The sequence below is a fragment of the Podarcis tiliguerta genome (genome assembly GCF_965153285.1).
Source record: "Podarcis tiliguerta genome assembly, chromosome: 11".
Lineage (NCBI taxonomy): Eukaryota > Metazoa > Chordata > Lepidosauria > Squamata > Lacertidae > Podarcis > Podarcis tiliguerta.
Genome location: NC_139544.1, coordinates 1,016,720 through 1,044,613, shown reverse-complemented (window position 1 = coordinate 1,044,613; position 27,894 = coordinate 1,016,720). Strand labels below are relative to the sequence as shown.

The 27,894-nt window shown below is 44.8% G+C and overlaps 1 protein-coding gene across 2 annotated transcripts; it reads right to left on the bottom strand.

The window, feature by feature from the left end:
- Window positions 1-246: 246 nt before the first annotated feature.
- On the bottom strand, window positions 247-27,434 carry CFAP95 (cilia and flagella associated protein 95). Of its 2 annotated transcripts, XM_083403532.1 has the most exons (6): window positions 27,264-27,434; window positions 26,808-26,916; window positions 21,927-22,048; window positions 21,178-21,246; window positions 9,311-9,368; window positions 247-647 (listed from the first exon to the last, which is right to left on the bottom strand). In XM_083403532.1, the coding sequence occupies exons 1-6, from the start codon at window positions 27,359-27,361 to the stop codon at window positions 450-452; spliced, it is 654 nt and encodes a 217-aa protein (XP_083259658.1). In that variant the 5' UTR covers window positions 27,362-27,434; the 3' UTR covers window positions 247-449. The 2 variants fall into 2 exon arrangements, with proteins under 2 accessions (XP_083259658.1, XP_083259659.1); XM_083403533.1 differs by lacking the exon at window positions 21,178-21,246.
- Window positions 27,435-27,894: the final 460 nt, after the last annotated feature.

The window sequence follows — 27,894 nt, the reverse complement described above, 5'->3', positions numbered from 1 at the left end:
TGTATAAAACCAAATCTTATCATCACAGCACTATATATTCATACTAAGTGAGCCCCTTGTCGATGGCAGACCCTGTTGCAGGATGTGGGAAGGATAAGCAGAAAGCTATAAGAGAATTTAAAATGTACTTGCTATTTTTGACAGCAGCCCAAACTAATGTAACATGCAGTTCCTTCCTAAGCAAAGCACAATAATTTACAGAATTCCTCTAACTTGACATCTGTTGGCTTAATCCATCACAGATAATTTCAGTAATCTGGGTTTTTATTTTCTTTTTTTCAACAGGTTAACAACAGGATCCCAATTTGGTACATCCATTATATAAGTACCGTATATGGATTTATTCTATAACCAACTATTCTAAAAGTTGCAATGTTATTTATTTTGCAGTATGATTCTACAATAATCAGATACAAAGATAGACTTTACTTTTGTAGAGTTGCTAGTGCTTAAGAATTATCTTCATTCACATTTGTCCGTATAGGGCTAGTTACAGGAAATACTTTTTGCCTTAGATCTGCATTACCATACAACCCACTCTCATCTTGCCATGTGTTGATCCCATGTCTTCTGTAATCAGCCGTGTCAGTAAACTGAGAATGACATTTTCTGTGAACTACAGAGTAGCCATCTGGCTGAAGCTCAATCTAAAGAAAATACATTCAAGGGCATGTTATTAATCAGAAGGCAAATTTGTAAACCATTTTTGATGATAAGAGAGGCAATGGTTGTGTTTGCACATCCAGCAAAACTCTGCCACAACCTAGAAAACCCAAGAAGCTGCTTTACACTGAATCCGACCATTGGTCCATCTGGCTCAGTATTGCCTATGTGAACTGGGGGGGCTTTTCAGAGTTTCAACTGGCGACATGACCAGCCCTACTGGGAGATGTCAGGGATTGAACCTGGAACTTCTACATGGGAAGCAGATGCTCCACCCCTAAGCTACAGCCCTTATTGCCCCCATAGAAAACCTTGTGCCATTAGCTCCCCTGGTTAAACAGTCTTGGTTTAGAATAGCTACCATTTTCACAGCAGATAAAATAGAATGAAAATCAGTGCTAGGGCAGGCTTCCTCAACCTCGGCCCTCCAGATGTTTTGAGACTACAATCCCATCATCCCTGACCACTGGTCCTGCTAGCTAGGGATCATGGGAGTTGTAGGCCAAAAACATCTGGAGGGCCGAGGTTGAAGAAGCCTGTGCTAGGGCAACAAAGCAAACAGTTTTTAAAGCTTTATTCCCGGTGACAGCAACAGAAAATAATTTTTAAAAAACCAAGAGCAAAGGAGGAGAAGAGTGAATTTCTGGGATTGGGGGTAAGCTATATCCCATGGTAATTTTCAGAGAGAAAAATATTTCACTTTATCCTTCTCATCCTAAACATATTTTATTTAAAGTAAATCCTCTTGATTTTGATTATGCTAATTTTCAAGTAAGCATGTGTCAGGGAACTGCCATCGGAGCGGGAGGCGGAGAGGAGGCTCCCGGATGATGGTGGAGAAGGTCCTAGTAGGAGGAGGGATAGCCCATCCGCTGGGGAAGGTAATCAGCGCAACATCAGTGGAGAAGGGGAGGAGATGGAGGAATCGGAGAGGTGGCTCCAGGACTCTTCGCAGGAGACCAGCGGAGAGGGTACGAGTACTCCGTTGCCCACACCCACCTTGCGCAGAAAACTTTCGTGCAGGCAACGGGGAAGGAGACTGGGCATGAAACAGCTTCTATGCTGGAAGCGGTTTAAGAAACACCCACTGACGGATTCTGCCAGCGACTGATGCAGCCACGGAACTTGAGGCTGTCCTGACAGAAAGGGTTCAACCATGCAACCTAGCCAGGAGTAAAGGCAACTTACGCACGAGCAACCCATAGAACCATTACAGCATGCTTAGGATTGCAGTCTTATTTTAAATGTTCAGTTTGTTATTCAGTTAGATAATTTCTACATGAAAGCTATCTTTCCTTTATGTGTACTAAAGGGATCTAGAAAAAGGAGAGTAGATGGAGATGAGCTGTTTGTTGGGGGGGGCATTTATCCCCCTTATTCCCTGCAAGTGATGCTGATGTTTGTTGGATCATGAAATTAGAGGAGGGCTTTCTGAAATTAATAGTATTTAACATTGTTGTCATTGCCTAGAGCTTGAAGGAAGCTTCAATAAATAAATGTAAAACCAGAATTCAAGCAAAAACCCACCAAGTCTATCGACAAGAAATGTAAATACCAACCCATTTCTTGTTTGATGGGTAGTTTTAAAAACAAAATTAAAAACCATAGGTTATGTTTGCTGTTTTAAAAGAAAAAAAGCCTTTTTTAAAAAAGATAACTAGCTAATAGAAACATAACAGCTCTGCTATTTCCCTCGTACCATTATAGCTCAGTTTATGTGATGTGGAAGCATCAGGTTGGATAAAAATCAATGATTTTCAAAAAAAATGTTTAAAAAACAGATTTTTTTAAAAAAAATCAGTTCTTTTATTTAAATTGGATTTTTAAAATGAAATGCTTTTGGAGGGAAAATCTTTCTAAAGATAGTTTTCTATCTAAGTTACATTATAGTCCAAAGGCTAATCATCAGGAAATAAGGATTTAAGTTTTTCATGTGTGCTAAAACTCAGTCTAAGGTTGTGGGTTTTTTTTTTTTTTAATTGTTTAACCACATCAGTTAACAAACATGGATACATATGCTATAATGTTACTGTTTTAGTTAAATAAATTGTTTGAATTGTTATTAAGGAAATGATTATTATTCTCCTTCCAATAAAGTACAGCGGAAAAGTTGTCCAAATATAGACAGTTAACTTATTAAACCTCACAATTTCATAATTATCTGTCAATGTATTTCTAGTAGTATAACCAAATCAGTAATTTTTGATGTAACTGCAAAAACTACTTTGAAAAATTATTATTCCCTGCAGGATACATTAGGACTAAGGAAGCAAGGGATCTAATTGTCAGGAGACTCAGGAGACAGAGTAGCTGAAGGAAGAGGAACAAAGGGGAAGGACCAGAAGGGAAGGGGAATGCTTGTTCTGGAGGGTTTCAATATTCACATTGTGTCCATCTTGGAGGGACCACGGTGGGACTTAATGCCCACCATGACCACTATGGTTTCTTAATACATTGTCGGCATGACGTTCTGCAGGATACACTTTGGATCTTGTATATTTGACACCACAGAAAGTGGACAGTCTGTAAATCAGGGGCTTCTCTGTCAGTCCAATGTCTTGAACAGACTATTTCTTGGTGAGGTTTTGTCAATATGTGGCCTGACAATGGGGAACCTAATCTGATGAAAGGAAATTGTAGAGGCCCCCCAGTACAACTGAGAACCTGGAAGAACCTACAAAAGTCCCAAAGCAGACTGTAGTGCCTCAGCTCATGAATGCCTTGTCTGAGCTGCGCAGCACAAGGACCACAGCCCATGCCCTGCCTTGATCCCCAATGCTTCCTCTTCCACCATCCAGGCCTTAAGAGCAAAGACGGCAGGGAATTCACTGAGTTCCTGCAAAGCTCCACAGGTGAAGTCATTCAACATCTGTAGCGAGGGGCCATCAGTAGGCCAATGAGACTCAACTCTTTCTCATCTGAGTCAGGTGATCAGGTGAGGTATGCAAGAGCTGAATTGGTGTCTGGACTCAGTAACTGGCAGCATGAATTTCAACAAGATGGAGGCACTGAGAGTGGATAGTTTTCAGGTTCAGAAAATTGGTGTTTGTCCTGATCTGGGTGAGATTTCATTCTTCCTGTAAGGGTAGAGACACAGTTTGAAGATATTCCCTGATCCCAGCACTGGATCCTCAGTGGCCCAGGGTGTATTTTACCAACTTTGGCTGGTTTGCAACTGCAACTGTTCCTGAATAAGGAGTCCTGCTTTGGTGATCTGTGTTCTGGGAACCTCTCTGATCACTAATGTATTATACAGGGGGATGCCCTTAAAGACATCCCCAGAAGCTTCCATTCATGAAAAATCTGGCTGCAAGAGTGTTGGCAGGTATAGCTGAGGTTGTTCATATTTCACTTATTTTGAAATATCTACTGCTTATTTGCTTCTAACCCTAATTTAAGGTGCTGGTCCTTACTTTAAAGTCCTAAATGGCTTGGAGTCCAAATACCTGAATAATGGCATCTTGCCATATGAGGATGCCTACGTCTTAAGATTTGTTCCAGTATTGCTCCAGGTACCCTCTTTAGTGGATTATGTTATACAAAGCAGATGTCTTTTTGTATTGATGTGTCAACATTTTAATGTGTTTGCCAGGGAGACACACCTGGTTTTGTTGACTACTGGGGTCATTCCTACTTGCCCAGGTATTTTAGCCTTTTAAAATTGTAGATGGTTTTGTTGGGGTTTCTATTTGATTTTGTCTTGTTATATTTTGCTGCATTTAAAAAAATATGTTAATTAGTTTTTATTTGTGCTTAAGTACACTCTCCTGGAATCTTTGTATGACGCATAAGTAAGGAATATTTTAAATTAAATAGTCAAGAAACTATGTGATAGTAGCAGAGATTGAGGAGACATAGAGGGTGCCTAGGCATGCTTAGAAGGAGCTTGAGGAGCCAAGGATGCTAATGATGGCAAATGCACTTTAAACATTAACTTGAAGCAGAACCTTGCGCTGGTATGCTTAATGAGATCAAAATATCCAAAGGATGTGCATATGGTAAAAAAGGTAAAGGACCCCTGAAGACAAGAATGCCTGGCGTGCTCTGGTCCATGGGGTCACAAAGAGTCGGACACAACTAACGACTAACAACAAAAGGACCCCTGGACGGTTAAGTGATCTGTGGGCCTGACAAGCAGTGATCTGTGGGCCTGACAAGATGTCTCGGGAAGTGTGCTGTCTCCCCGGGGCTAAGATCCAAGATGTAACTGAACGACTGCAAGGAATCATAAAACCCACTGACAAATACCCCTTCCTCTTGGTTCATGTGGGAACCAATGACACTGCAAGCAATAGCCTCCATAAGATCAAAAGAGACTACGAGGCTCTGGGCAGGAAATTGAAGCAATTAAATGCACAAATCGTCATCTCATCTGTCCTCCCAGTTGAACGACGTGGCCCAGGGAGAGAGAGGAAAATAGTGGAAGTAAACAGCTGGCTTCGCAAATGGTGTAAACAGGAACGGTTTGGATTCTTAGATCACGGACTGCAGTTTCTTGAGGATGGACTTCTGGCAAGCGATGGGCTGCACCTCACAACGGTTGGGAGGAATGTTTTTGCCAAAAAACTAAGAAACCTCATCAGGAGGGCTTTAAACTGACTAATGCGGGGGAGGGAGACAGTGCTCCTGAAGGTAGGAGTCTATTAATTGATGAAGATGATCATCCAAATGTCATAGACCAAATGGAGCAAACAGCAAGCAGACCTAGTGGTGGGAGGAAAAAATCCTTAAATAAGAGACACGGGGCAATGACTAATGGACTTCAATGTCTGTACACTAATGCACAAAGCATGGGAAATAAACAAGATGAGCTTGAGCTCTTGGTACAGCAAACTAAATATGACATAATAGGCATCACTGAAACCTGGTGGGATAAGTCCCACGATTGGAATGTAAAAATGGAGGGATACAATCTATTTCAGAGAAACAGACCAGACAAGAAAGGAGGAGGGGTGGCGTTATATGTCAGGGATGTGTATACCTGTGAAGAGATCCAAGATTTAGAACCTCAAAGCCAAAGTGAGAGCATTTGGGTCAAAATCAAGGGAGAGAAGAATAATAGTGACCTCATTGTGGGAGTTTACTACAGATCCCCAAGCCAAACGGAGGACATAGATGATGCCTTCCTGGAACAGATGGCCAAGCATGCAAAAGGAAGGGAGATAGTAGTAATGGGGGACTTCAATTACCCAGATATTTGTTGGATGTCAAACTCAGCCAAGAGCATAAGGTCAAACAGATTCCTCACTGGCCTTGCAGACAACTTCATTGTCCAGAAAGTGGGAGAAGCAACAAGAGGAACAGCCATTTTAGATCTGGTCCTAACCAATGTCGATGACCTGGTTAATGGGGTAGAAGTGGAAGGATCATTAGGCGCAAGTGATCATGCTCTTCTGAAGTTTACTATACAACGGAAAGGAGCAGCCAAGCATACTAGGACTCAATTTCTTGACTTTAAGAAAGCCGACTTCATAAAACTTAGGGAAGTGCTGGGTGAGATCCCATGGACAGTAATACTAAAAGGAAAGGGAGTTCATGATGGCTGGGAGTTTGTTAAGAGGGAGATAGTAAAAGCACAACTTCAGGCAATACCAATGAGACGGAAACATGGAAGGTGCCTAAAGAAGCCAGGGTGGCTATCTAAAGAACTTTTAACTGAGTTAAGATTAAAAAAGGATGTGTACAAAAAATGGAAAAGGGGGGAAACCACCAAAGAGGAATTCAAACAAATAGCCAGCACGTGTAGACACAAAGTCAGAAAAGCTAAAGCACAGAATGAACTCAGGCTTGCTAGAGAGGTTAAAAGCAACAAAAAAGGCTTCTATGGGTATGTTCGTAGCAAAAGGAAGAACAAAGAAACAGTGGGGTCACTCAGAGGAGAAGATGGTGAAATGCAAACAGGGGACACAGAAAGGGCTGAACTCCTCAATGCCTTCTTTGCCTCAGTCTTCTCCGATAAAGAAAACAATGCCTGACCTGAAGAATTTGGAGGAAATGATTCAGCAGAGGAAACACAGCCCAGAATAACTAAGGAGATAGTACAAGAATACTTGGCTAGTTTAGATGTATTCAAGTCTCCAGGGCCAGATGAACTGCATCCAAGAGTATTAAAAGAACTGGCAGATGTGATCTCAGAACCACTGGCAATCATCTTTGAGAATTCCTGGAGAACAGGCGAAGTCCCGGCAGACTGGAGGAGGGCAAATGTTGTCCCTATTTTCAAAAAGGGGAAAAGAGAGGACCCAAATAATTACCGCCCAGTCAGTCTAACATCAATACCAGGGAAGATTCTGGAGCAGATCATTAAGCAAACAATCTGTGAGCACCTAGAAATGAATGCTGTGATCACCAATAGTCAGCATGGATTTCTGAAAAATAAGTCATGTCAGACTAACCTGATCTCATTTTTTGACAGAATTACAAGCCTGGTAGATGAAGGGAACGCAGTGGATGTAGTCTACCTTGATTTCAGCAAGGCATTTGACAAGGTGCCCCATGATATTCTTGTAAAGAAGCTGGTAAAATGCGGTCTTGACTATGCTACCACTCAGTGGATTTGTAACTGGCTGACTGACCGGACCCAAAGGGTGCTCATCAATGGTTCCTCTTCATCCTGGAGAAGAGTGACTAGTGGGGTGCCACAGGGTTCTGTCTTGGGCCCGGTCTTATTCAACATCTTTATCAACGACTTGGATGATGGACTCAAGGGCATCCTGATCAAATTTGCAGATGACACCAAACTGGGAGGGGTGGCTAACACCCCAGAAGACAGGATCACACTTCAAAACGACCTTGACAGATTAGAGAACTGGGCCAAAACAAACAAGATGAATTTTAACAGGGAGAAATGTAAAGTATTGCACTTGGGCAAAAAAAATGAGCGGCACAAATACAAGATGGGTGACACCTGGCTTGAGAGCAGTACATGTGAAAAGGATCTAGGAGTCTTGGTTGACCACAAACTTAACATGAGCCAACAGTGTGACGCGGCAGCTAAAAAAGCCAATGCAATTCTGGGCTGCATCAATAGGAGTATAGCATCTAGATCAAGGGAAGTTATAGTGCCACTGTATTCTGCTCTGGTCAGACCTCACCTGGAGTACTGTGTCCAGTTCTGGGTGCCACAGTTCAAGAAGGACACTGACAAACTAGAACGTGTACAGAGGAGGGCAACCAAAATGGTCAAAGGCCTGGAAACAATGCCTTATGAGGATCGGCTAAGGGAGCTGGGCATGTTTAGCCTGGAGAAGAGGAGGTTAAGGGGTGATATGATAGCCATGTTCAAATATATAAAAGGATGTCACATAGAGGAGGGAGAAAGGTTGTTTTCTGCTGCTCCAGAGAAGCGGACACAGAGCAATGGATACAAACTACAAGAAAGAAGATTCCACCTAAACATTAGGAAGAACTTCCTGACAGTAAGAGCTGTTCGACAGTGGAATTTGCTGCCAAGGAGTGTGGTGGAGTCTCCTTCTTTGGAGGTCTTTAAGCAGAGGCTTGACAACCATATGTCAGGAGTGCTCTGATGGTGTTTCCTGCTTGGCAGGGGGTTGGACTCGATGACCCTTGTGGTCTCTTCCAACTCTATGATTCTATGATTCTAAGGCAACTATGGGGTTGCGGCACTCATCTTGCTTTTCAGGCTGAGGAAGCTGGTGTTTGTCCACAGACAGCTTTCTGGGTCATGTGGCCAGAATGACTCAACCACTTCCGGTGGTGTCTGATGGGACACCGTGACAAGTGCATATGAGAGAGACAGAAGGGCGGGGAGAGGGAGAGAGACAGAGAGTGTTCATCATGATCACAGGTGAAATGTGTACTGACAAACACTTTCCTCTATGAGTTGCTATGGTTACAAAAATATCTGGCCATGATTCCCATTCTGCTAAAATCCCTGGCGCGTAAAGGAAGGGATCCAGATCAAGCCATGATTCATCCACACACTTTCCTTTCTCATTTACTGGCTTAACTCTGTATTCCATACACACACAATTAATCAATGCAATTTAAGTGGTAAAGTTAACATTTCTCACTGCTACTAGAGGCCAACAAATAATACAACAGGTTTGCAATCCAGTTAAAGATTATGGGTTGTGTTCAAGGTAGCGCCAAGGTTATCATTCTATCAACGCAAGGATTTTTCCTTGCATGACAGAATCTTCTTCCTCCATCCAACTTTGTCCCTAACCCTCTAGAGCAGATTTGGGGACAGCACAGGGTGTGTACAGTGGGGTTGGCCCATAAGGTGGGGTGAAGAAACCACTTTGGGCAATGGGTGCCTCCCCTGTCCCCCCACCTCTGCCACCGGCCTGAGTCTGGACATTAGGTTAAGGCCAACAATTACTCAGCACTAGGTAGTGTGGCAGCAGCATGATCAGGGAGGAGCAAGGGCCTCAAACTGTTGCTGTGAGTTCCCACATGCTTTCTCATTCACACATGGTATGGCTTAATGTTATGTGCAAACTGGGCTGCTATCCAATTTCATTGCTATGTAATATATGTAAAATTGACTATCTTGGGGTGAATCTACATATTTCATTTACCTGGTAGAGCCTGTTTGAAACAACCTCTGAATGGCTACTGTTCTACACATGAAGGCCTTGATGTAAAGCATGGTAGAAAATAACCATTCTGCTCTTATACTTACATATGGTTCATAGTCATATGGTGGAACATAATCTGTTTGGTATGTTGTATCTAGAAACCTGTAACACAGAGAGTATATATTATACCTAGCTTTTGTGTAATGTTTTTAACTTGTCTGTCTCTAAGAGCTCTTAGAAAAACAACTTTAAAATATAGTTAACGTTGACCAAATGAGGACTGCTAATTTCCAGAACCCCCACAATTGTTTTTCAGTACTAGAAAAATTTAGCAGCTATGCCTGAGGCACAGGAAGAGTAATACTTCCAGTGAACTGCCAAAAAGTGTCATGCTAATGAAAATAGAAGTATTCCTGTGATTTGTCATATAACATGTTGCACTCGATTGGAATTTTCTGACAGAAGTTGATCTATTCTCAGCCTGTTTTTAACTGGAGAATCCCAAAGCCCAGTTCACCAACACAGCCCACAGCAGAACAGTTCCAGATATGAGTTTTCCAAAGCACTGCTTTTTTGCAGGGACAGTTCTCATGGCCCTTGGCATCCCTATATGGATGAGAGGATGGCACAGGTAGAGCACTACATTCATATGAACAGTCCAGTTGTTTGTACTTATTTCATACATGTATACAGCTGGAAACTTCTTGAAGTGATTTAGAGGAAAATTGAACAAACCCACAACTGCTGCCAATCAATTTCAGAATATGGCTCTTAGGAGGGTAGGAATGGATTGTGCCAAGTTGGCATTTGGACAGCCATGGCAGTACAAGGATTGATGTAGGTGGACACTGGAATTTCCAGCCCTGACCCAAAGACTCTGTTTACAATTTTAACAAGTTACAAGAGAATATGTAATAAACAACAACAACAACAACAACAACAATTTATTATTTATACCCTGCCCATCTGGCTGGGTTTCCCCAGCCACTCTGGGCGGCTTCCAACAAAGTATTAAAATACAGTAGTCTGTTAAACATTAAAAGCTTCCCTAAAGAGGGCTGCCACCTTCTGCCCCTCACTTAAATCTTATCTCATTCACTTCCAGGACTGGAACCCAGGTAAAGAAAAGTGCCCAAGCACAAGAAGGCACGGGTATATTTAGCTTTCCTTGCTCATATGCACATTTTGATGTAGAAATCAGACCCTACCCAATCCTACACTTGATATATGAACGGGGCAGATACAAGAACAATTAATGTGGCTTCAGTCTTCTCACTTAGTTCAGCCCTATGATGAAAGCAGCAGCAATCATGAATTCATGATTTATTACATAACCAAGCCAATAAATTAAACAAAGCATGTTCTGATCATCCTGTAACAAGATCATCTTGTAACCTCTTTTAAAGATGACCTCTGTAAAGTTTGTACTCTGAGCTAGTGACTAACTTTTTAAAATATGTTCAGAGTTGCCATGAAAGGCAAATGATCCAGCTCTAATAAGCATTATAATATCTAGCTTTCAGGAGAGTTGCAGGGGGATAAATATCAAGTTTATGGGGTCTAGCTAGTTTACCCACTAAAATATTCAACCACACTGCAATCCCACATCCTAGCCTCGCAAAGCGGCACAGGGCTGGCAGGGCAGTGTGAGGATGCAACAGGAACATGTGTGCTTTGGATACATGCCTGTTGCATTCTTGCATCCCCCTGTCAGCTCTGTGCCCAGTGCTTTTCCCACTGCAAAGAGCCCCCAAGCCCCAAGAAGGAGGAAGAGACGTTGTTGACCCTCCTGGAACCTCCTTGCACCCTGCTCGGCTCCAGTTGCCCCACAGCCTTCTAGTAGGAAAAGGCGCAGGCTGAGAAAAAGCAGGGTATAAATAAGAAGGATGGAAGGCAGGCAGGCACAGCATGCAGCCTTCTCTTCTGTTTTCATGCCTCTGCACCGCCAGGCGGACGCAGCCTGGAAGGCGAGTGGAGCCCACGGAGGAGCCTGACTGCATCGGAGGCAGCACAGCCGCGGAGAGGGGGGGACAACACTGACAGATGGGAGGGGACAACGGTAGCACAGATGAGGCAATTTGGGTGGGTCTTTCCCACTTGACCCACCATGTGTCTGTGGGGAGAGTGGTGCCCTCAGTGATTAGTCCTCACTTGCTGCACTCCGAGCCCCGCCTACCTGTGAGTAAGAGCTGTAATTTACAGAGACTAATATTTAGTCATATGGTGCCTTCAGGCAGCCTGTTTATTGAGCATCCATCTTAATTTGCTTGCAGGGAGATTAAAAGACATTGGCTGTTTAAGAACCTTCATTCCGATTTGTCTTCAGGGAGGTGACAAATCAAAGGTAGTGTTGTCCCACACTTTCCAGTGCATTTTCCTGCATGCACCTTGTTGCAAAAAGTCTGATCTTTGGGGGAAGTGGGCTTGTTGTGCAAGACATCCTAGTCAACTATAATGGCACAACCTAAATTTACTAGAACAGTGGTACCTCAGGTTACATACGCTTCAGGTTACAGACTCCGCTAACCCAGAAATAGTGCTTCAGGTTAAGAACTTTGCTTCAGGATGAGAACAGAAATTGTGCTCTGGTGGCGCGGCGGCAGCAGGAGGCCCCATTAGCTAAAGTGGTGCTTCAGGTTAAGAACAGTTTCAGGTTAAGTATGGACCTCCGAAATGAATTACCGTATTTTTCGCCCTATAGGACGCACCGGCACTGATAAGGTTTCCATCCTAAGAAGTCTCTACAGTGCCTAGCAGTTGTGAATATGGGATCGTGCTCCTTATGGGGCAGTGATGTCCAGAATTAAGAGACAGTCCCTGAAAATGAGGCAGCACCCTGACAACCAAGCACTTTAAATTGTTTTGTGTTATTTATAAAAACTTTGGGAGGGGTCCGCACCATAGCCAAAGCAATGATGCATAAACGGACATTTCAGAAGTCTGACAAAGGATGCATTTGCAAAGGCAAAGAAGTCTGCAGTCGTTCTCTTGGAGTGTTGCTTCCTTTACCTCTCTAGCCTTAAGGCTCACTGCCTTTTAAAAAGTACTCCGGCGGGGCTAAGAAGGCATATCCCCGGTTTTTTTGCAGTGACTTGCCCGTGAATGAGCCATCCCGGCGAGTCACAGGCGGCAAGCAGAACTCTTCGTCTGCTCCGAAGCTGACTCAGGCGCACTGCACTTCAGCGGAGAAAGTTAGCACAGCTGGAGCTAGGCGTCTCCAAGCAACAAGTCCACAAGTGATAAGCAGGCGCTCAGTGATCAGCCCCAAAGCGCCACCAGAAGCAGGCAAATCCGGAAGGCTAACGAAACAAGAACAAGCAATGCCTCTCCTCCCGCCGCTCCTTGGGCAGATGCTTCCCCTCGCCACCCCCTCTGCTAATGCCAAGTGCCGAAAGATCCGCGGTTGTTTTGCAAGGGGCTCTTTGCCGCCTTAAGCGCGCAAGTCCCCCTCCCTCCGCAGCGCTCCGAAAATAAGTTGGGAGATCCCTCCCGAACCTCTCCGGCTTCTCTCCCCGGTGCCTCCCGCCGCCACCCCAGCTCAGCTGCGTCCGGGACTCAGGCCCGCTGTACCGGGCAGAGATCTGGGATCCCCCCTTCCCTCGCAGCCTGACCACTTCCTAGGAAAGGGGGGCAGCCGGATGCACAACGCCAGGCAGCCCCGAGGTGGGTGGGCAGCCGAGGAGTGCGTCCTCCAGCGCGGCGGGGCTCTCCATGGGCGGCGCCCCACTGTCCTCCTGCAGGGGCTGCGCTCGGCTCTCCCGTTGGGTGGTTCCGTGGCCCCGCGCTGCGTGCCTGCCTGCTCCCTCAACCAACCCTGCTTGGCCGCCCAACCTGCCCACCAGCTCACCTGGCCGGGGCCGGAGGGGTATCAGCTGCATGTCCCTGGTTCTCCCCGCGTCAGGAGCAGCTCGCCTTTCCAGAAGCAGCAGCACGTGCGGCTGCAGGATCTGCGGAGCTCGGCCGGACGCCCCGGCATCGCCTCGTCTCCCGCCCAGGCGGAGGCTCCCCGCGCGCCGCGTCCCTGCCGGAGACAGAGTGGGCGCCTTCCGTGGGAACTCCCGCCGGGCTCTCCAGGCTTCAGCGAAAGCCTGCATTCGCCCCATAGGATGCACATACATTTCCCCTTCATTTTTGGAGGAGAAAAAGTGCGTCCTATAGGGCGAAAAATATGGTAAGTACTTAACTTGAGGTACCACTGTATGTGCTTGAATCCTACCTGAAAATAGCAACTGTCTGGAAGCACAGTTAGCCTACTTATCTATTTACCACATTGTCTACAAATACATTTATGCCCAAAGTGATTCTTCAGGAGTTCAGTGGAGCAATGCTACGCCAACCCCCACCCTTCCCAAATAGCAGTTACTGGAACAGGGTGGATGAAGGGCAGCAAGTGACATGGGGCTTTGTAGAAGGACATTTTACTTTAATTACAGCAGTATTTTCTTAAAATACAATGCATGTACTTTTGGGGTAAGGGGTTCAATTCTGGATGGGGGAAGGGAGTCAGAGTGTCATGGTCCACAAGCTAGGGGATGCCTTGCCCTGGGTGCTGGCAACCCATGCTACGCCGCTGAGCCTACTCACAGAAGTACCGTATTTTTCGCTCTATTGGACGCACCGGACCACAGGACGCACCTAGTTTTTAGAGGGGGAAATCAAGGGAAAAAATATTATTCCCCCCCCCAGCCCCAAAGACCAAGGGACAGGCTGCGTGCAGCCTGTCCGCTTCTCCCAGAGCTTCTCGGGGCTGCGGGGGAAGCCTGGGTTCCCCCCCCCCAGCCCCAAAGAGCAAGGAAGCCAAGACAGCGAGCGGGATCCATAGCCGCTCAACCTCTCCAGCCAGGAGCTAAACCTTTCCAGCGCAGCTAAAGAAGAAGACAAGGCAGCGAGCGCGATCCATCCCACTCACTGCCTTGGCTTCCTCTTTAGCCTTAAGCAGCATCTTTAGCCTTGCACAACAGGATGGATCGTGCACGCTGTCCACCGGGGCTGGACTAGATGACTCCTGGGGTTCCCTTCCAACCCTGCAATTCTGTGACCTCGGATGTTGTTTGGGGTCTCCACCACTGGAGGCTTTTAAGCAGCGGTTGGGGGACCATCTGCCTGGCGTTCTTTAGCTGTGATTCCTACATTGTGAGGGGGCTGGGCTAGATGACCCTCGGGTGGCCCTCCCAACTCTATACAGTCCTACACTTCTGCGGCAGGAGATCCACAGCCACTTCACACAATGCCCACTCCCAATTTTCATCGGAGAGACATGTGGCTTCACTGTCTAGGTAGGTACCCCCCTACCTGCCACTCTTCCCTCACCCCACTTAAGCCAAGGGAATTCCTGTCCAGAGAAGCTCCCAGGTGAGGGAAGGGTTAAGATCTACCTCTGGTAAATGGCTCTGTATCCTCCCTCTTTCCCTTTTCTCTTCTTCTTCTATGCTAGTTCCTTCTCTTCTGTTTTGTTTACCGTAATCTGTTTTTATTGTATACTAAAATAAAAGCTGCAAAGGTTCCTTTTTTATAATATTCCCCCCCTCCAAACTAAAACGTTAATCTAGATAAAAACACTGATCCAGAGGAAAAGAAGGGGGTGGAGAAAGGAGAAAGATAGAGAGATTTTTTAAAAGTTGGCTTCTTTAGCCTTGCTCAGCCTCCCGTGGCTGGAGAGGCGCGCAAGGCTAAGGAGGAAGCGCGCGCAGCGAGGGGATGGATCGCGCTCGCTGCCGGGCTTCCTCTTTAGCCTTGCTCAGCCTCCCGTGGCTGGAGAGGCGCGCAAGGCTAAGGAGGAAGCGCGCGCAGCGAGGGGATGGATCGCGCTCGCTGCCGGGTTTCCTCTTTAGCCTTGCTCAGCCTCCCGTGGCTGGAGAGGCGCGCAAGGCTAAGGAGGAAGCGCGCGCAGCGAGGGGATGGATCGCGCTCGCTGCCCGGGCTTCCTCTTTAGCCTTGCGCAGCCTCCCCGCGGCTGGACAGATTGTGCAAGGCTTTTCTAGAGGAGGGAGAAGGGACTGACTGACCGTGTCAGTCCCTTCTCCCTCCTGGGGAAAAGCCCGCAAGAGCCACACGAAGCTTGTGTGTGGCTCTTGGGGGCTTTTTCTGCCTGCCTCCCCCCTGCATTCGCTCCATAGGACGCACAGAGTTTTCCCTATAGTTTTTAAGACGGAAAAACTGCGTCCTATGGTGCGAAAAATACGGTAGTTGGTGGCTGATTAGCTGCTCTCCCTGTGCAAAGGTCAGAGGGGGCAGGGTTTCCGTTGAGTCAGGTGATTAGCTGTGGGAGGAGCTTATCAGAGCTTGCAGGCCAGCGGCGCACGCAGTTTGATCCATCTTTTACATTTAGGGGAGCTAGTCTCAAACGTTTGTTGGGGGAGACCTAGGGTTTTTTTGGGGGGGAATTATTTGTCCTGTCTTCACGCTTTTTACGATGGAGGACCGCCCTAGCCACCCCCAATGACACGTTCTCAAGATGGAGGGGGAGGGAACAGCTGCAGTCGCCTGCGGTTCCTGCGCAATGTTTGCCATCTTGCCAAAGGTTGCAGGCAGCTTTACCTGCAGCAATTGCATGTTGATTGCCCTCTTAGAAGACAAAGTCCAGCAACTGGAGGAACGTGTAGCTACGCTCCAAAGAATTAGAGAGCTGGAGCTCTTCTTGGAAGAAACAGAGCACACTGTCTCCACCAAGGAGGAGACAGGGGACTCCCCTGAGAAGGAGGCTAGTTCACCAACAAAGGAGCCAGATATATGGAGAAATGTGACTCAAAGAAGTAGGAGGCCCAGGGTTCGCTCTGATTGTTTAGAAATACACAATCGCTTTGAGGTCCTCTCCCCTAGCATGGAAGACGAAGAGCAGACTCCATTTGAGGATCTCTCCCTCATTACAGTCGATCAGGTATATGAAGACGAGCAGCAAAGTCTGTCCTCAGGGAATGTGCAGGCGACCTTGGAACGGACAGCTCACGGAAGAACCCCGACCAAACCTAAGAGGAGGCGTGTAGTGGTGATAGGGGATTCCCAACTGAGGGGAACAGAAGCAGTGATCTGGGGGCCTGACAAGATGTCTCGGGAAGTGTGCTGTCTCCCCGGGACTAAGATCCAAGATGTAACTGAACGACTGCAAGGAATCATAAAACCCACTGACAAATACCCCTTCCTCTTGGTTCATGTGGGAACCAAACACTGCAAGCAATAGCCTCCAGAAGATCAAAAGAGACTACGAGGCTCTGGGCAGGAAATTGAAGCAATTAAATGCACAAATCGTCATCTCATCTGTCCTCCCAGTTGAACGACGTGGCCCAGGGAGAGAGGGGAAAATAGTGGAAGTGAACAGCTGGCTTCGCAAATGGTGTAAACAGGAACGGTTTGGATTCTTAGATCACAGACTGCAGTTTCTTGAAGATGGACTTCTGGCAAGCGATGGACTGCACCTCACAACGGTTGGGAGGAATGTTTTTGCCAAAAATCTCAGAAACCTCATCAGGAGGGCTTTAAACTAACTAATGTGGGGGAGGGAGACAGTGCTCCTGAAGGTAGAAGTCTATCAATTGATGAAGATGATCATCCAAATGTCATAGACCAAATGGAGCAAACAGCACGCAGACCTAGTGGTGGGAGGAAAAAATCCTTAAATAGGAGACACAGGGGAATGATTAATGGACTTCAATGTCTGTACACTAATGCGCAAAGCATGGGAAATAAACAAGATGAGCTTGAGCTCTTGGTACAGCAAACTAAATATGACATAATAGGCATCACTGAAACCTGGTGGGATAAGTCCCACGATTGGAATGTAATAATGGAGGGATACAATCTATTTCAGAGAAACAGACCAGACAAGAAAGGAGGAGGAGTGGCGTTATATGTCAGGGATGTGTATACCTGTGAAGAGATCCAAGATTTAGAACCTCAAAGCCAAAGTGAGAGCATTTGGGTCAGGTCAAAATTAAGGGAGAGAAGAATAACAGTGACCTCATTGTGGGAGTTTACTAAAGATCCCCAAGCCAACCGAGGACATAGATGATGCCTTCCTGGAACAGATGGCCAAGCATGCAAAAGGAAGGGAGATAGTAGTAATGGGGGACTTCAGTTACCCAGATATTTGTTGGATGTCAAACTCAGCCAAGAGCATAAGGTCAAACAGATTCCTCACTGGCCTTGCAGACAACTTCATTGTCCAGAAAGTGGGAGAAGCAACAAGAGGAACAGAGAGGTTAAAAGCAACAAAAAAGGCTTTTATGGGTATGTTCGTAGCAAAAGGAAGAACAAAGAAACAGTAGGGTCACTCAGAGGAGAAGATGGTGAAATGTAAACAGGGGACACAGAAAGGGCTGAACTCCTCAATGCCTTCTTTGCCTCAGTCTTCTCTGATAAAGAAAACAATGCCCGACCTGAAGAATTTGGAGCAAATGATTCAGCAGAGGAAACACAGCCCAGAAATAAGTAAGGAGATAGTACAAGAATACTTGGCTAGTTTAGATGTATTCAAGTCTCCAGGGCCAGATGAACTGCATCCAAGAGTATTAAAAGAACTGGCAGATGTGATCTCAGAACCACTGGCAATCATCTTTGAGAATTCCTGGAGAACAGGCGAAGTCCCAGCAGACTGGAGGAGGGCAAATGTTGTCCCTATTTTCAAAAAGGGGAAAAGAGAGGACCCAAATAATTACCGCCCAGTCAGTCTGACATCAATACCAGGGAAGATTCTGGAGCAGATCATCAAGCAAACAATCTGTGAGCACCTAGAAATGAATGCTGTGATCACCAATAGTCAGCATGGATTTCTGAAAAATAAGTCATGTCAGACGAACCTGATCTCATTTTTTGACAGAATTACAAGCCTGGTAGATGAAGGGAACGCAGTGGATGTAGTTTACCTTGATTTCAGCAAGGCATTTGACAAGGTGCCCCATGATATTCTTGTAAAGAAGCTGGTAAAATGCGGTCTTGACTATGCTACCACTCAGTGGATTTGTAACTGGCTGACTGACCGGACCCAAAGGGTGCTCATCAATGGTTCCTCTTCATCCTGGAGAAGAGTGACTAGTGGGGTGCCACGGGGTTCTGTCTTGGGCCCGGTCTTATTCAACATCTTTATCAACGACTTGGATGATGGACTCAAGGGCATCCTGATCAAATTTGCAGATGACACCAAACTGGGAGGGGTGGCTAACACCCCAGAGAACAGGATCACTCTTCAAAACGACCTTGACAGATTAGAGAACTGGGCTAAAACAAACAAGATGAATTTTAACAGGGAGAAATGTAAAGTATTGCACTTGGGCAAAAAAAATGAGAGGCACAAATACAAGATGGGTGACACCTGGCTTGAGAGCAGTACATGTGAAAAGGATCTAGGAGTCTTGGTTGACCACAAACTTGACATGAGCCAACAGTGTGACACGGCAGCTAAAAAAGCCAACGCAATTCTGGGCTGCATCAATAGGAGTATAGCATCTAGATCAAGGGAAGTAATAGTGCCACTGTATTCTGCTCTGGTCAGACCTTACCTGGAGTACTGTGTCCAGTTCTGGGCACCACAGTTCAAGAAGGACACTGACAAACTGGAACGTGTCCAGAGGAGGGCAACCAAAATGGTCAAAGGCCTGGAAACGATGCCTTATGAGGAACGGCTAAGGGAGCTGGGCATGTTTAGCCTGGAGAAGAGGTCTCTTCCAACTCTATGATTCTATGATTCTAAGTGCCTGCATGCTTGCCCAGCCTGGCTCGGGATGGAGCCCATGTGAATGACTGTGCCCACCCTACTTGGGGCATCTTGGCTTATGCCTAGCCATCAATTTAACACCTCTGCTTTAACTGCCAGCTTTGGAATAATCATGCCGAGAGTCTGCCTACCATGTGCATGAGTGACAGCCAGGGCAGATGCAAAGGAAGAAAGCCTCTGGACAAACACAGAGGGCTGTAGTCAATGTTAGTCAAACTCAGAGTAGACCCACTCAAATTAAGAGACATGGCTAATTCAAGAACGTAAATTTCAATGAGTTTAGTCTGAGCAGATGTTACAACCCGGAATGCCTAGGCCCCCACCCCAAGGAGAAATGTATAGAATCATAGAGCTGGAAGAGACCACAAGGGCCAAGCAGGAAACACCATCAGAGCACTCCTGACATATGGTTGTCAAGCCTCTGCTTAAAGACCTTCAAAGAAGGAGACTCTACCACACTCCTTGGCAGCAAATTCCACTGTCGAACGGCTCTTACTGTCAGGAAGTTCTTCCTAATGTTTAGGTGGAATCTTCTTTCTTGTAGTTTGGATCCATTGCTCTGTGTCCACTTCTCTGGAGCCGCAGAAAACAACCTTTCTCCCTCCTCTATGTGACATCCTTTTATATATTTGAACATGGCTATCATATCACCCCTTAACCTCCTCTTCTCCAGGCTAAACATGCCCAGCTCCCTTAGCCGTTCCTCATATGTAGTCATAAAGTTACCTACATGGGAGAAAGGAAGGAAGCTTCTAGGCATGCACTGAGTGCAGTATAATTAACTGAGCCTATGCAGTCTGTGCTACCAGACTTCTGTTATAGTAATGCACTTTTAAATATGAAGTAGAGTTGCAGAAGATGGTGAATAGCAAGATACCGGTATATTCTATAGCCAACACAGCAGTTTCTAAATGTAGAATTTTAATGTTTTACTATCTATGCAGTCTGTCAATATCTGTATTATAAACATTTATCAACACCATATTCTTAGGAAATAAATATGGTGAACCAGATGCTGATAAAATTAAAACTTAACATACTTTCGTTTCACCAGAAGTTGTTTCCTGCATCTGCTCCCTAGTCTTGGATATAATCTTGCCCTCCTTTGCTGTCAGATTTAATTCAATTTATTTTTTAAAGTAGCATTGGCCTTCTGGATTTGATTTACTGCTCCACTGCCTTTCTGTTTAGGGTCATTTAATTTGCTGTTTTCAGTTGAAAGCCTCTCTCAAATGTTAATGCTAGTCATCTACTTTCCTCAAGTCTCAGTCACAATGCTAATCATTTTTAAAGTTTATGTTTTGGAACATAAATTGCTTGTAATTCTAGTAAGGTAAATACTGCAGCTTCTTTTATTCAAAACAAAAGCAGACAAAACCAGTTACTAGCCAGAAAACCTTTTAAAAGAAAATTACACTTTCCTCAAAAAATATCTCAAAATGTTTACATAAACCCATGAGCTAAAAGCCTGATTTGCACACCACGGTCAGCCAAACTATGGCTTCCTGGGACCATGCAAATCTGCAGGTTCCCAGGGAGGAGCTCACAGCCAGTTTGCTCCACACCTGTCTTTTCTACTCCCACAAAGCACTGAAGCTGGACTTAGCATATGGTGTGAACAAGCTCTCTCCTTGCTAACCCAGACTGTGCAGCCAAGGTTTATTCCTCAGATCCATTTTCTTTTGCATACACAAATGAACAGAAAGTGGAAGTGCTATGACAGAACATACAACCATTTATTTGGGACTATTCCAGTAATAACACTAACATCACTTACAGTGAGATCCTATACTGTACATGTATTCCCGGGTACTGAATCCTTAATTGCCAGGGAAATATTTCACTGGGTCATGGTCAAAAGCAACAGAAAACTTCTCATTGTGTTTCAAAATACAAAATTATGCCAATGCATTTAATGAAGAAATGAGTACTCCAGTCTTCTTAAGCAGTTTCAAGGTATCCTATGCAAGTATTGGAAGCAAACTCAAGAGGAAAATAAGATATCACAAGAGTTTTAACAAAGCAGCATGGAGAGGAAACATTCATATTTTTCCTTGCTTGAAAATAAAAAATATGATTAATATTCTAATGCAAAATACAACCACTAAAATAATTAACTATGTTGGAACTGAAACTAGTGCACACATGTCACATGTTATCCAATGCAAAAACAGTGGTTGTTAATTACTTCTCTGTGAACCCTTAAAATGCAGTATAGAATCTGATCATAAATTATCTAGCTATTACAATTTTGCAGGTACTAACATTTTAAAGTGATCTGGAGAGTGACAGGGCAATACGGCTCCAGGACCTGTTTCAGGTAACCCTGTCTCCCTGCAAAAAGAGAGTTTTTCAGACTTCAAGCAAAACAATAAAGCATTAAGCAAGTCAGATATTAAGCGTTTTATGATGAATTCATTTCCCATGAATTGAATGTGGGTATTAAAAAAATGATCAGTAGTCATTGGATCAAACTCAGTTATTAAGAGACATTATTGCCACAATGTTTTCATGCTACAATAAAATGCTGTTGCTTTTGACACAGTTGTAGGGTTATCACACGGCATTTTTGCAAGTGGTCACTACTGCTCTCTACTGGATGAAATGTGACAGACAGGTTCAAACATTTATTTATTTTTAAACTTTACTGCTTAGCAGTAGCTGAAGAGCAAAACTATTCTCATCCTGACAAATGTCTCTAGTATAGAGCATAACTTTCCATCTCAACAGCACAAAGAGGCAAGGTACAACATTAATTCTGAACTAAACAAATTTAATGGAGGATGCCAGTTTCTCATTCTACTTTTGATGAACTACCAACCTCTATCACAGATACTTTGGAGCAAATGTAGAAATTATTGGCATCCAATATTAATGGCACTCAAATGTTTGCCGTACAAATAGCGTAAGATATGAAGAAAAAGGGGGCGAAAACAGGAATTCACAATGTGCTATATCCTATAATGCAGTATTATTTGAATACTGAGTATGGATTCAAAAGCTTCCAGAAATACCTGCCAATAACAGCTATTTCAAAATTATCTTCATCCAACAGAGACTTCCGAATGTCTAGTTCTTTATATTCTTTAATTCTGTAGGGTTGAGACAAATGATCTTCATATGTGGTTACCCATTTCTAAATGGAAATGTAACAGAGAAAAGAATGGGTTTTAGAAATACACCAGCTGTCAAATTATTAAATGTAATGAAAAATTATATGTGCTTTTATATGCCAATTATTCTTATGGATGTAGAGTATTTTTCTGGAAGAAGTTCCTGATCCTGCCATTATACTTCTCCTCCTCCTCCTCCTCATGCTTCTCCCCTGCCTCACTCCTCTCCCTTACTGATCCAACCGTGTAGCCCCATCAAACTTACCATGACCTATCTAGCCTGACAGGCATAAGACACGGATAGGTTTCTAGAAGCAAGCCGAACCCCATCCTTCCTTGGCCTGTGTCAATGATTTCATGGGAGGGCAAGGAGTTACAGAAATCCCTTCCACCTCCTTGGCCTTAGATCCATTATGCTGTGAGTTGAATTTGCTTCCAAGAGATGCATGTAAGGAATGAGTCCACCACAGCAATTAAGAAACTGATTCCAATCATGTTGAAAATAAATAATATTTCCACACTTTAGGGAGCTTTTGATTAGAGAGGAAATAATCTAATAATCTGCATATCATATTGGCTGCCCTCTGCTTTTTTGAGGTTTGGAGGATCAGAATGTGACAGAATATTGCGGAACAGCTATTTTATATATCAATACTTTAAAACTGGCACGACCCACACACCCATTTAGTTGAATGAATTGATAAAAGGTATTCTATTCTTGCATGATGGCTCTACCACCAACTATATGGTCAAGATATACGTTAATACAGTCGTACCTCCGTTTACGTAACCCTCTGGTTACGTAAACTTTGGGATGCACGTGCGGCAAACCTGGAAGTATTTTACGGGTTTCGCCGCATGCGCGTGCACAGAAACGGTCCTCAGGTTGTGGAAACCTTGGGATCGAACTGGACCTCCAGAACAGATCCCGTCCGCAACCGGAGGTACCATTTTAATTCACTTACAATTAAATCAGTGTATAGGTTTGTATCAACTGCTATAATACTATAATGTCAGTTTTTGGATTTGATTTGAACTGGCCTCAGAAAGTTAAGCAAGGAGTTTATTCAGATTAATCTGATTCCATGAAAATCAAGGTGTGCTAAACTCTGCAACTCTCTGCTTTAAGAATTATGCTGGCTTTCACGTTCTCAGCAGGCTGCTCCTGCATCTTATTCACCCTTCCAACTTTACCTGGCTTATACTACATTTATAATAATTATTATTTGTTGAATCAACACTCAGGGCTTATCCACACTTCCCCTTCTCCCACTGCTTTCTCCTGGGGAAAACCGCTGTTTAGCACTCAACTGGAACAAATAGCAATTCTGGTTTTCCCTGGAGGTAAGGCAAGGGGGAAATCACTCGGACCCGTGCCTAGAAAGCTCCGGTCACCTGGAAAACTGCTTGGATGCATGCTTTCTAGTCATGACATAAGCGAAAGTGTGGAAGAGCCCAAACAGTTGACTCATGTGTGAATGGTCTCCATCTCCCACCGCCAATGAAAACTAATCAATGAATGGATAAAGAACCTACCCACATGACACTGACACAAAAATCTTGCATGTACATGATGTAAAATAATGAAAGTTCACTACCCCACCCCCGTACATCTTTTCTCCCTCAACCTCGTACTCTCTATAACTTTGGTGTCTCACATCAAAAGTACGCTAGTGGTCAACATTGTAGAAACCTGTTGGAAAAACTGTATTTCTGAGGTTTGATGGCTTATAACACCACTTTTTTGGAGTAATACCATAAAGTTATATATCAATGGAAAGATAATTTAATGAAGAATGCAATGCAATAACTTTTATGAAGGATTATTTATTACAACAGAAGTCATAAAGAAGAAATGTGAAACACAGAAAAAATTAGATATACAAAAATTCTCACCAGTTTCCTGCCATGGCATTTGGCTGCTTTCCCAGGGCACTGGACCCCAATTGTGCAAGTTTTCAGGGATAATATGGGGGTAATTATCCCTGCCACCCACCCCCCAGGGTAGGGGGGCTGGCCATCACCTCGTCCAATAACTGCTGCTCACTACAGAATGCAGGGGCAGGGACGCTGAGCACTGCCCGAACTGGAAACTCTCCAGAGTCATCGCCATGAGCGGGAGGATCCCTGTTCCTCAAAAAACTATTAAAATTCAGACTAAGAAACAGGCGTGTTCTGCAATGAAGGCAATAAAAAAGACCTGCTAAATAAATCAGTCACTGGGTGCCAAGGCTTTGATCTGAAAAGGACTTTCATTGTTGTGCTGTGATTTAAGTGAGGTGAGCGGTAGTTTCTGTTTCTATATTTCTACATTTGTTACTTCATGATTTGGCAAACCTCACCAAGAAAGAATCAACTATCTAAATGAAATGCAGGAGGAATGGTAAAATTGGAGAATGTGATGCTCCACGGTCCTCTGTGGAGAGCTCCTATTAGAACTGGCAAAAACAAGATCAGATATACATGTGGCTCGGGTTGAGAAAAGGGCGCAGGCTGTGGTGCGGGAGAAAAAGAAATGGCCTCCCCTCCAGGAGAGGCTGAAGATAATCGATGGATTATAATTGGGGAATTTTTCACACAAAAAACTGCATTTGCTTGCATGGATTATTGTTATATAAGGATTAATGTCAAAGTGAGGGTGAATCTTTGATCCTCGCGAGCTTTCCCTAGGGCCCAGGGAGAGCAAGCTTGGATTTCAGAGGAACGTAACAATTACTGATTGTGCAATATACCCTATGGCCCTGCTTTTCTATGCAAGACTCATATTTGGAACATCAGCTCGTTAAAAGACCTGAAAGATTGCTGTGCCATAAATCTTACTAAAAGAAGGAGAGCTGGAAGAGAGCCCAGAACCCTTGACGATAAGACTGGAATAAAAAGGGGGGGCCACCAGGGCTGAAAACCAATCGATGGATAACAACACAAAATAAAATGCCTCTTGCGTGATAATAGACATATGGATTTGCTAAACGCGATTGAAAGTCATACAGCAGTGAATGTGATATAAGACAATGGGATAAGATTGGAATTATGAAATTGGAAAAAATAAAAGAAAGCAGGAACAAGGGAAATAAACTTTCTCCCAACAGCCAGAACATGGGAAGTGCTCTTGAAATTTTTAATTTGGAAAGTATAATTGGCTTTACTGTTTGTATTATGATGTGGCAAGAGTCAGTTTGATTTGTTACCAATTAGAATGTTATTAACTGAAAATTAATAAAAAAAATATATACAAAAATTATCACCATGTCAGTTAATACTTAGTTGGGTAACCTTTAGCTTTAATTATGGTCTTACAACGCCTTTGCATGGAGTGAACCAAGTTTTTTCGTTCTGCAGCTGTAATAATGTGAAACCAAGATTGAATTATTGCCTTTATTAATTGGGTTTGTATTGCTGGCTCCATAGATTTTCAATTGGGTTAAGGTCTGGGCTATGTATTTGGGGGCATTTACATTCCCATTAATGATGCAAATTCTGCCCAAACCTTTTGCTGTCATACAACCCCAGATTACAACACATACCTGGGTGTTTCAGTGTAGGTGTAATGTAAGTAGGATGTAAATCTCCAATTCTCCTCATGTATTTCATGCCATCACTACCAGGCAAGGGCATTTTGGTCTCATCACTCCAAATAACACTGTCCCATTATTCCACCGTCCAATTAACATGGGTTTTAGCTCAGTTTAATCTTTTAAACCTTTGTTTAAGAGATAAAAATGGCTTTTTCCTTGGAATTCTAGGATTTAGACCATATTCCTAAAGTCTGCACCAAACAGTCCTTGCACTCAACTTCACATTACATTGCACCATGTCATCTTATATACACCCAGATAATTTTCTTCTGTCATGTAGGCACAGGCTTTCAATTCTTCAGCAGAGCTGTCTGGGCTCCATGCAATCAGAGAGGGCGCTTTGGAGCCAGACAGTCAATAGCCCTGGTTAACTCCGCATTCCAGCGGGCCACCATCTGAAAGGCCATCAACATAGTATAAAACATCCCCTCCCACTCTCTGGAAACCATTTGGATCCATTAAGTGGTGGGGTGTTATGAGCCATCAAACCTCGGAAATACACTTTTTCAAAAAGGTTTCCACAATTTTGGCCACTAGTGTAACATCCGCAGAAAGGACTCTTAGAACCTGAAGCAGAGATGCTGTATGTACTTCTGTTACCCAAGAAAATCTTCAATAAAAACAAAAAACAATATAAAAAAGTAATTGTATTTAGATGGGCTAGTTATTGGAAAGTTCTGCCTACTGGTTTCTGATGGCTCTTTACACATACAACATCAGGTATCACGCATGAAAGGAGAATACTAAGCACCTTCTGGCGAACCAGAGCAGCGCACGGAAACGCCGTTTACCTTTCCGCCGGAGCGGTACCTATTTATCTACTTGCACTTGGACGTGCTTTTGAACTGCTAGGTGGGCAGGAGCAGGGACCGAGCGACGGGAGCTCACCCCATCGCGGGGATTTGAACCACCGACCTTCTTATCGGCAAGTCCTAGGCTCTTTGGTTTAACCCACAGAGCCACCCGCACAGGATTGGGCTACTGTATTAAGACTTTTTTTCAGTCACCCAATCCTCCCCATTCCATACAACAACCAGCTTTTAAAACTAAGACAATTTTAAATAAGTTATATTGCTACTGAAATTTATTTTAAAAATATTTCTAATTATTCTTCATATTCAAATACAAGGAATAATATTTTGACAGCTGATTAAAGGTATACTCCTGACATGTTTATAGGCATGCAAGAGGAAAGACGCTTTCTTACCTCATCTATGGTTCCAAGTCGCCAGTAGGTAGAGCGACATAAGTTTTTCGAGCCCAAAGGAATTTCATGTATGTCATAGTCCTTAGGTTCTGCTTCTCTCTTGTAGTACCTTAAAAAAACCAAAACGGCAATAAGCTAGATGGGCGCTACCGAAGAAGCACACACAACAGACTCCTACCCAGAGGCGCACGCCAGATCTGTGCAAGATCCATCACATTTCGGGGGGGGGGGGGCACTTTCAGAGCTTTTAGGGTGTTACTTGAAGCACAACAAACAATTGAAACCATTCCAACCACAGGCTGCGCCAGAACATGCACGCCCAGCCGGAATGGGAAAACCCGCAACTCGAGCGCGCCTCCCCCCCCCCCCAGCCCGGAGCGACAGCGCGCAGCACCCCGCTCACGCCGCAGCCCGGGACTTCCCGCCGCCGCGCGCCTCCGGGAGCCTTTCCCTCACCAGCGGTGCACCAGGGTGGGCCTCCCGTAGTCGGCGCAGGGCGAGCGCAGCGTCAGGGCTCCCCGCCGCTCCATCACGTCCGGAGGGCCCAGCTCCATCGCGGCCGCCCACCAGCGCGGCGCCCCTCTCGCCGCCTCACAGGCCGCCTCGCCGCCGCGCCTGGTCGCCGGGGCAACCGCAGAGGCTTCGCGATCGCTCCGCCCCGAGACCGGAACTTTTTCTTCCGCGGCGTTTCTTCCGCGGCCGACTCAGGGCAGGGGAAGGGGCAAAGGCCCTAGCAGAGCCCCGGCAAACCCCGTTGGGCTATAAGCACCTCGGTGTGGTAGGAATACTTGGTAAAAACACCCTTTGCGTGAGAAGCCCGCGCGCATCCCAGGCTGGTTGTGGCGAATGAAATTCACTCTGCACATGCACAGAGGCACTGTTGTGTCGATCGCTTCATTGCTATACAAAGGTTGCTGGATGTAGGGCTCAAAGGGATGCAGCATTTCGGACTAAATTAACTCCTTGTGTGTAAGGGGATTCCCTGAGCGTCACGTGAGTAAGAGGATGCTTTCACCTGTCCAGTCGCTTGAAGGGATCACTGGGTGTCCGGGCAGCTACAGTAGATCTCTGTTTGCCCTACAACTCC

What these genes read in the sequence shown, in the direction of transcription:
- CFAP95 (XM_083403532.1), bottom strand. Translation starts at nt 27,361, where the DNA reads ATGGAGCTGGGCCCTCCGGACGTGATGGAGCGGCGGGGAGCCCTGACG. An exon ending in CCCACCCTGGTGCACCGCTG is followed by an intron (nt 26,917 to 27,263) that starts GTGAGGGAAAGG and finishes GGTTTTTTTAAG; the next exon opens with GTACTACAAGAGAGAAGCAG. An exon ending in TCTCCAGATCACTTTAAAAT is followed by an intron (nt 9,369 to 21,177) that starts GTTAGTACCTGC and finishes TCTGTGTTACAG; the next exon opens with GTTTCTAGATACAACATACC.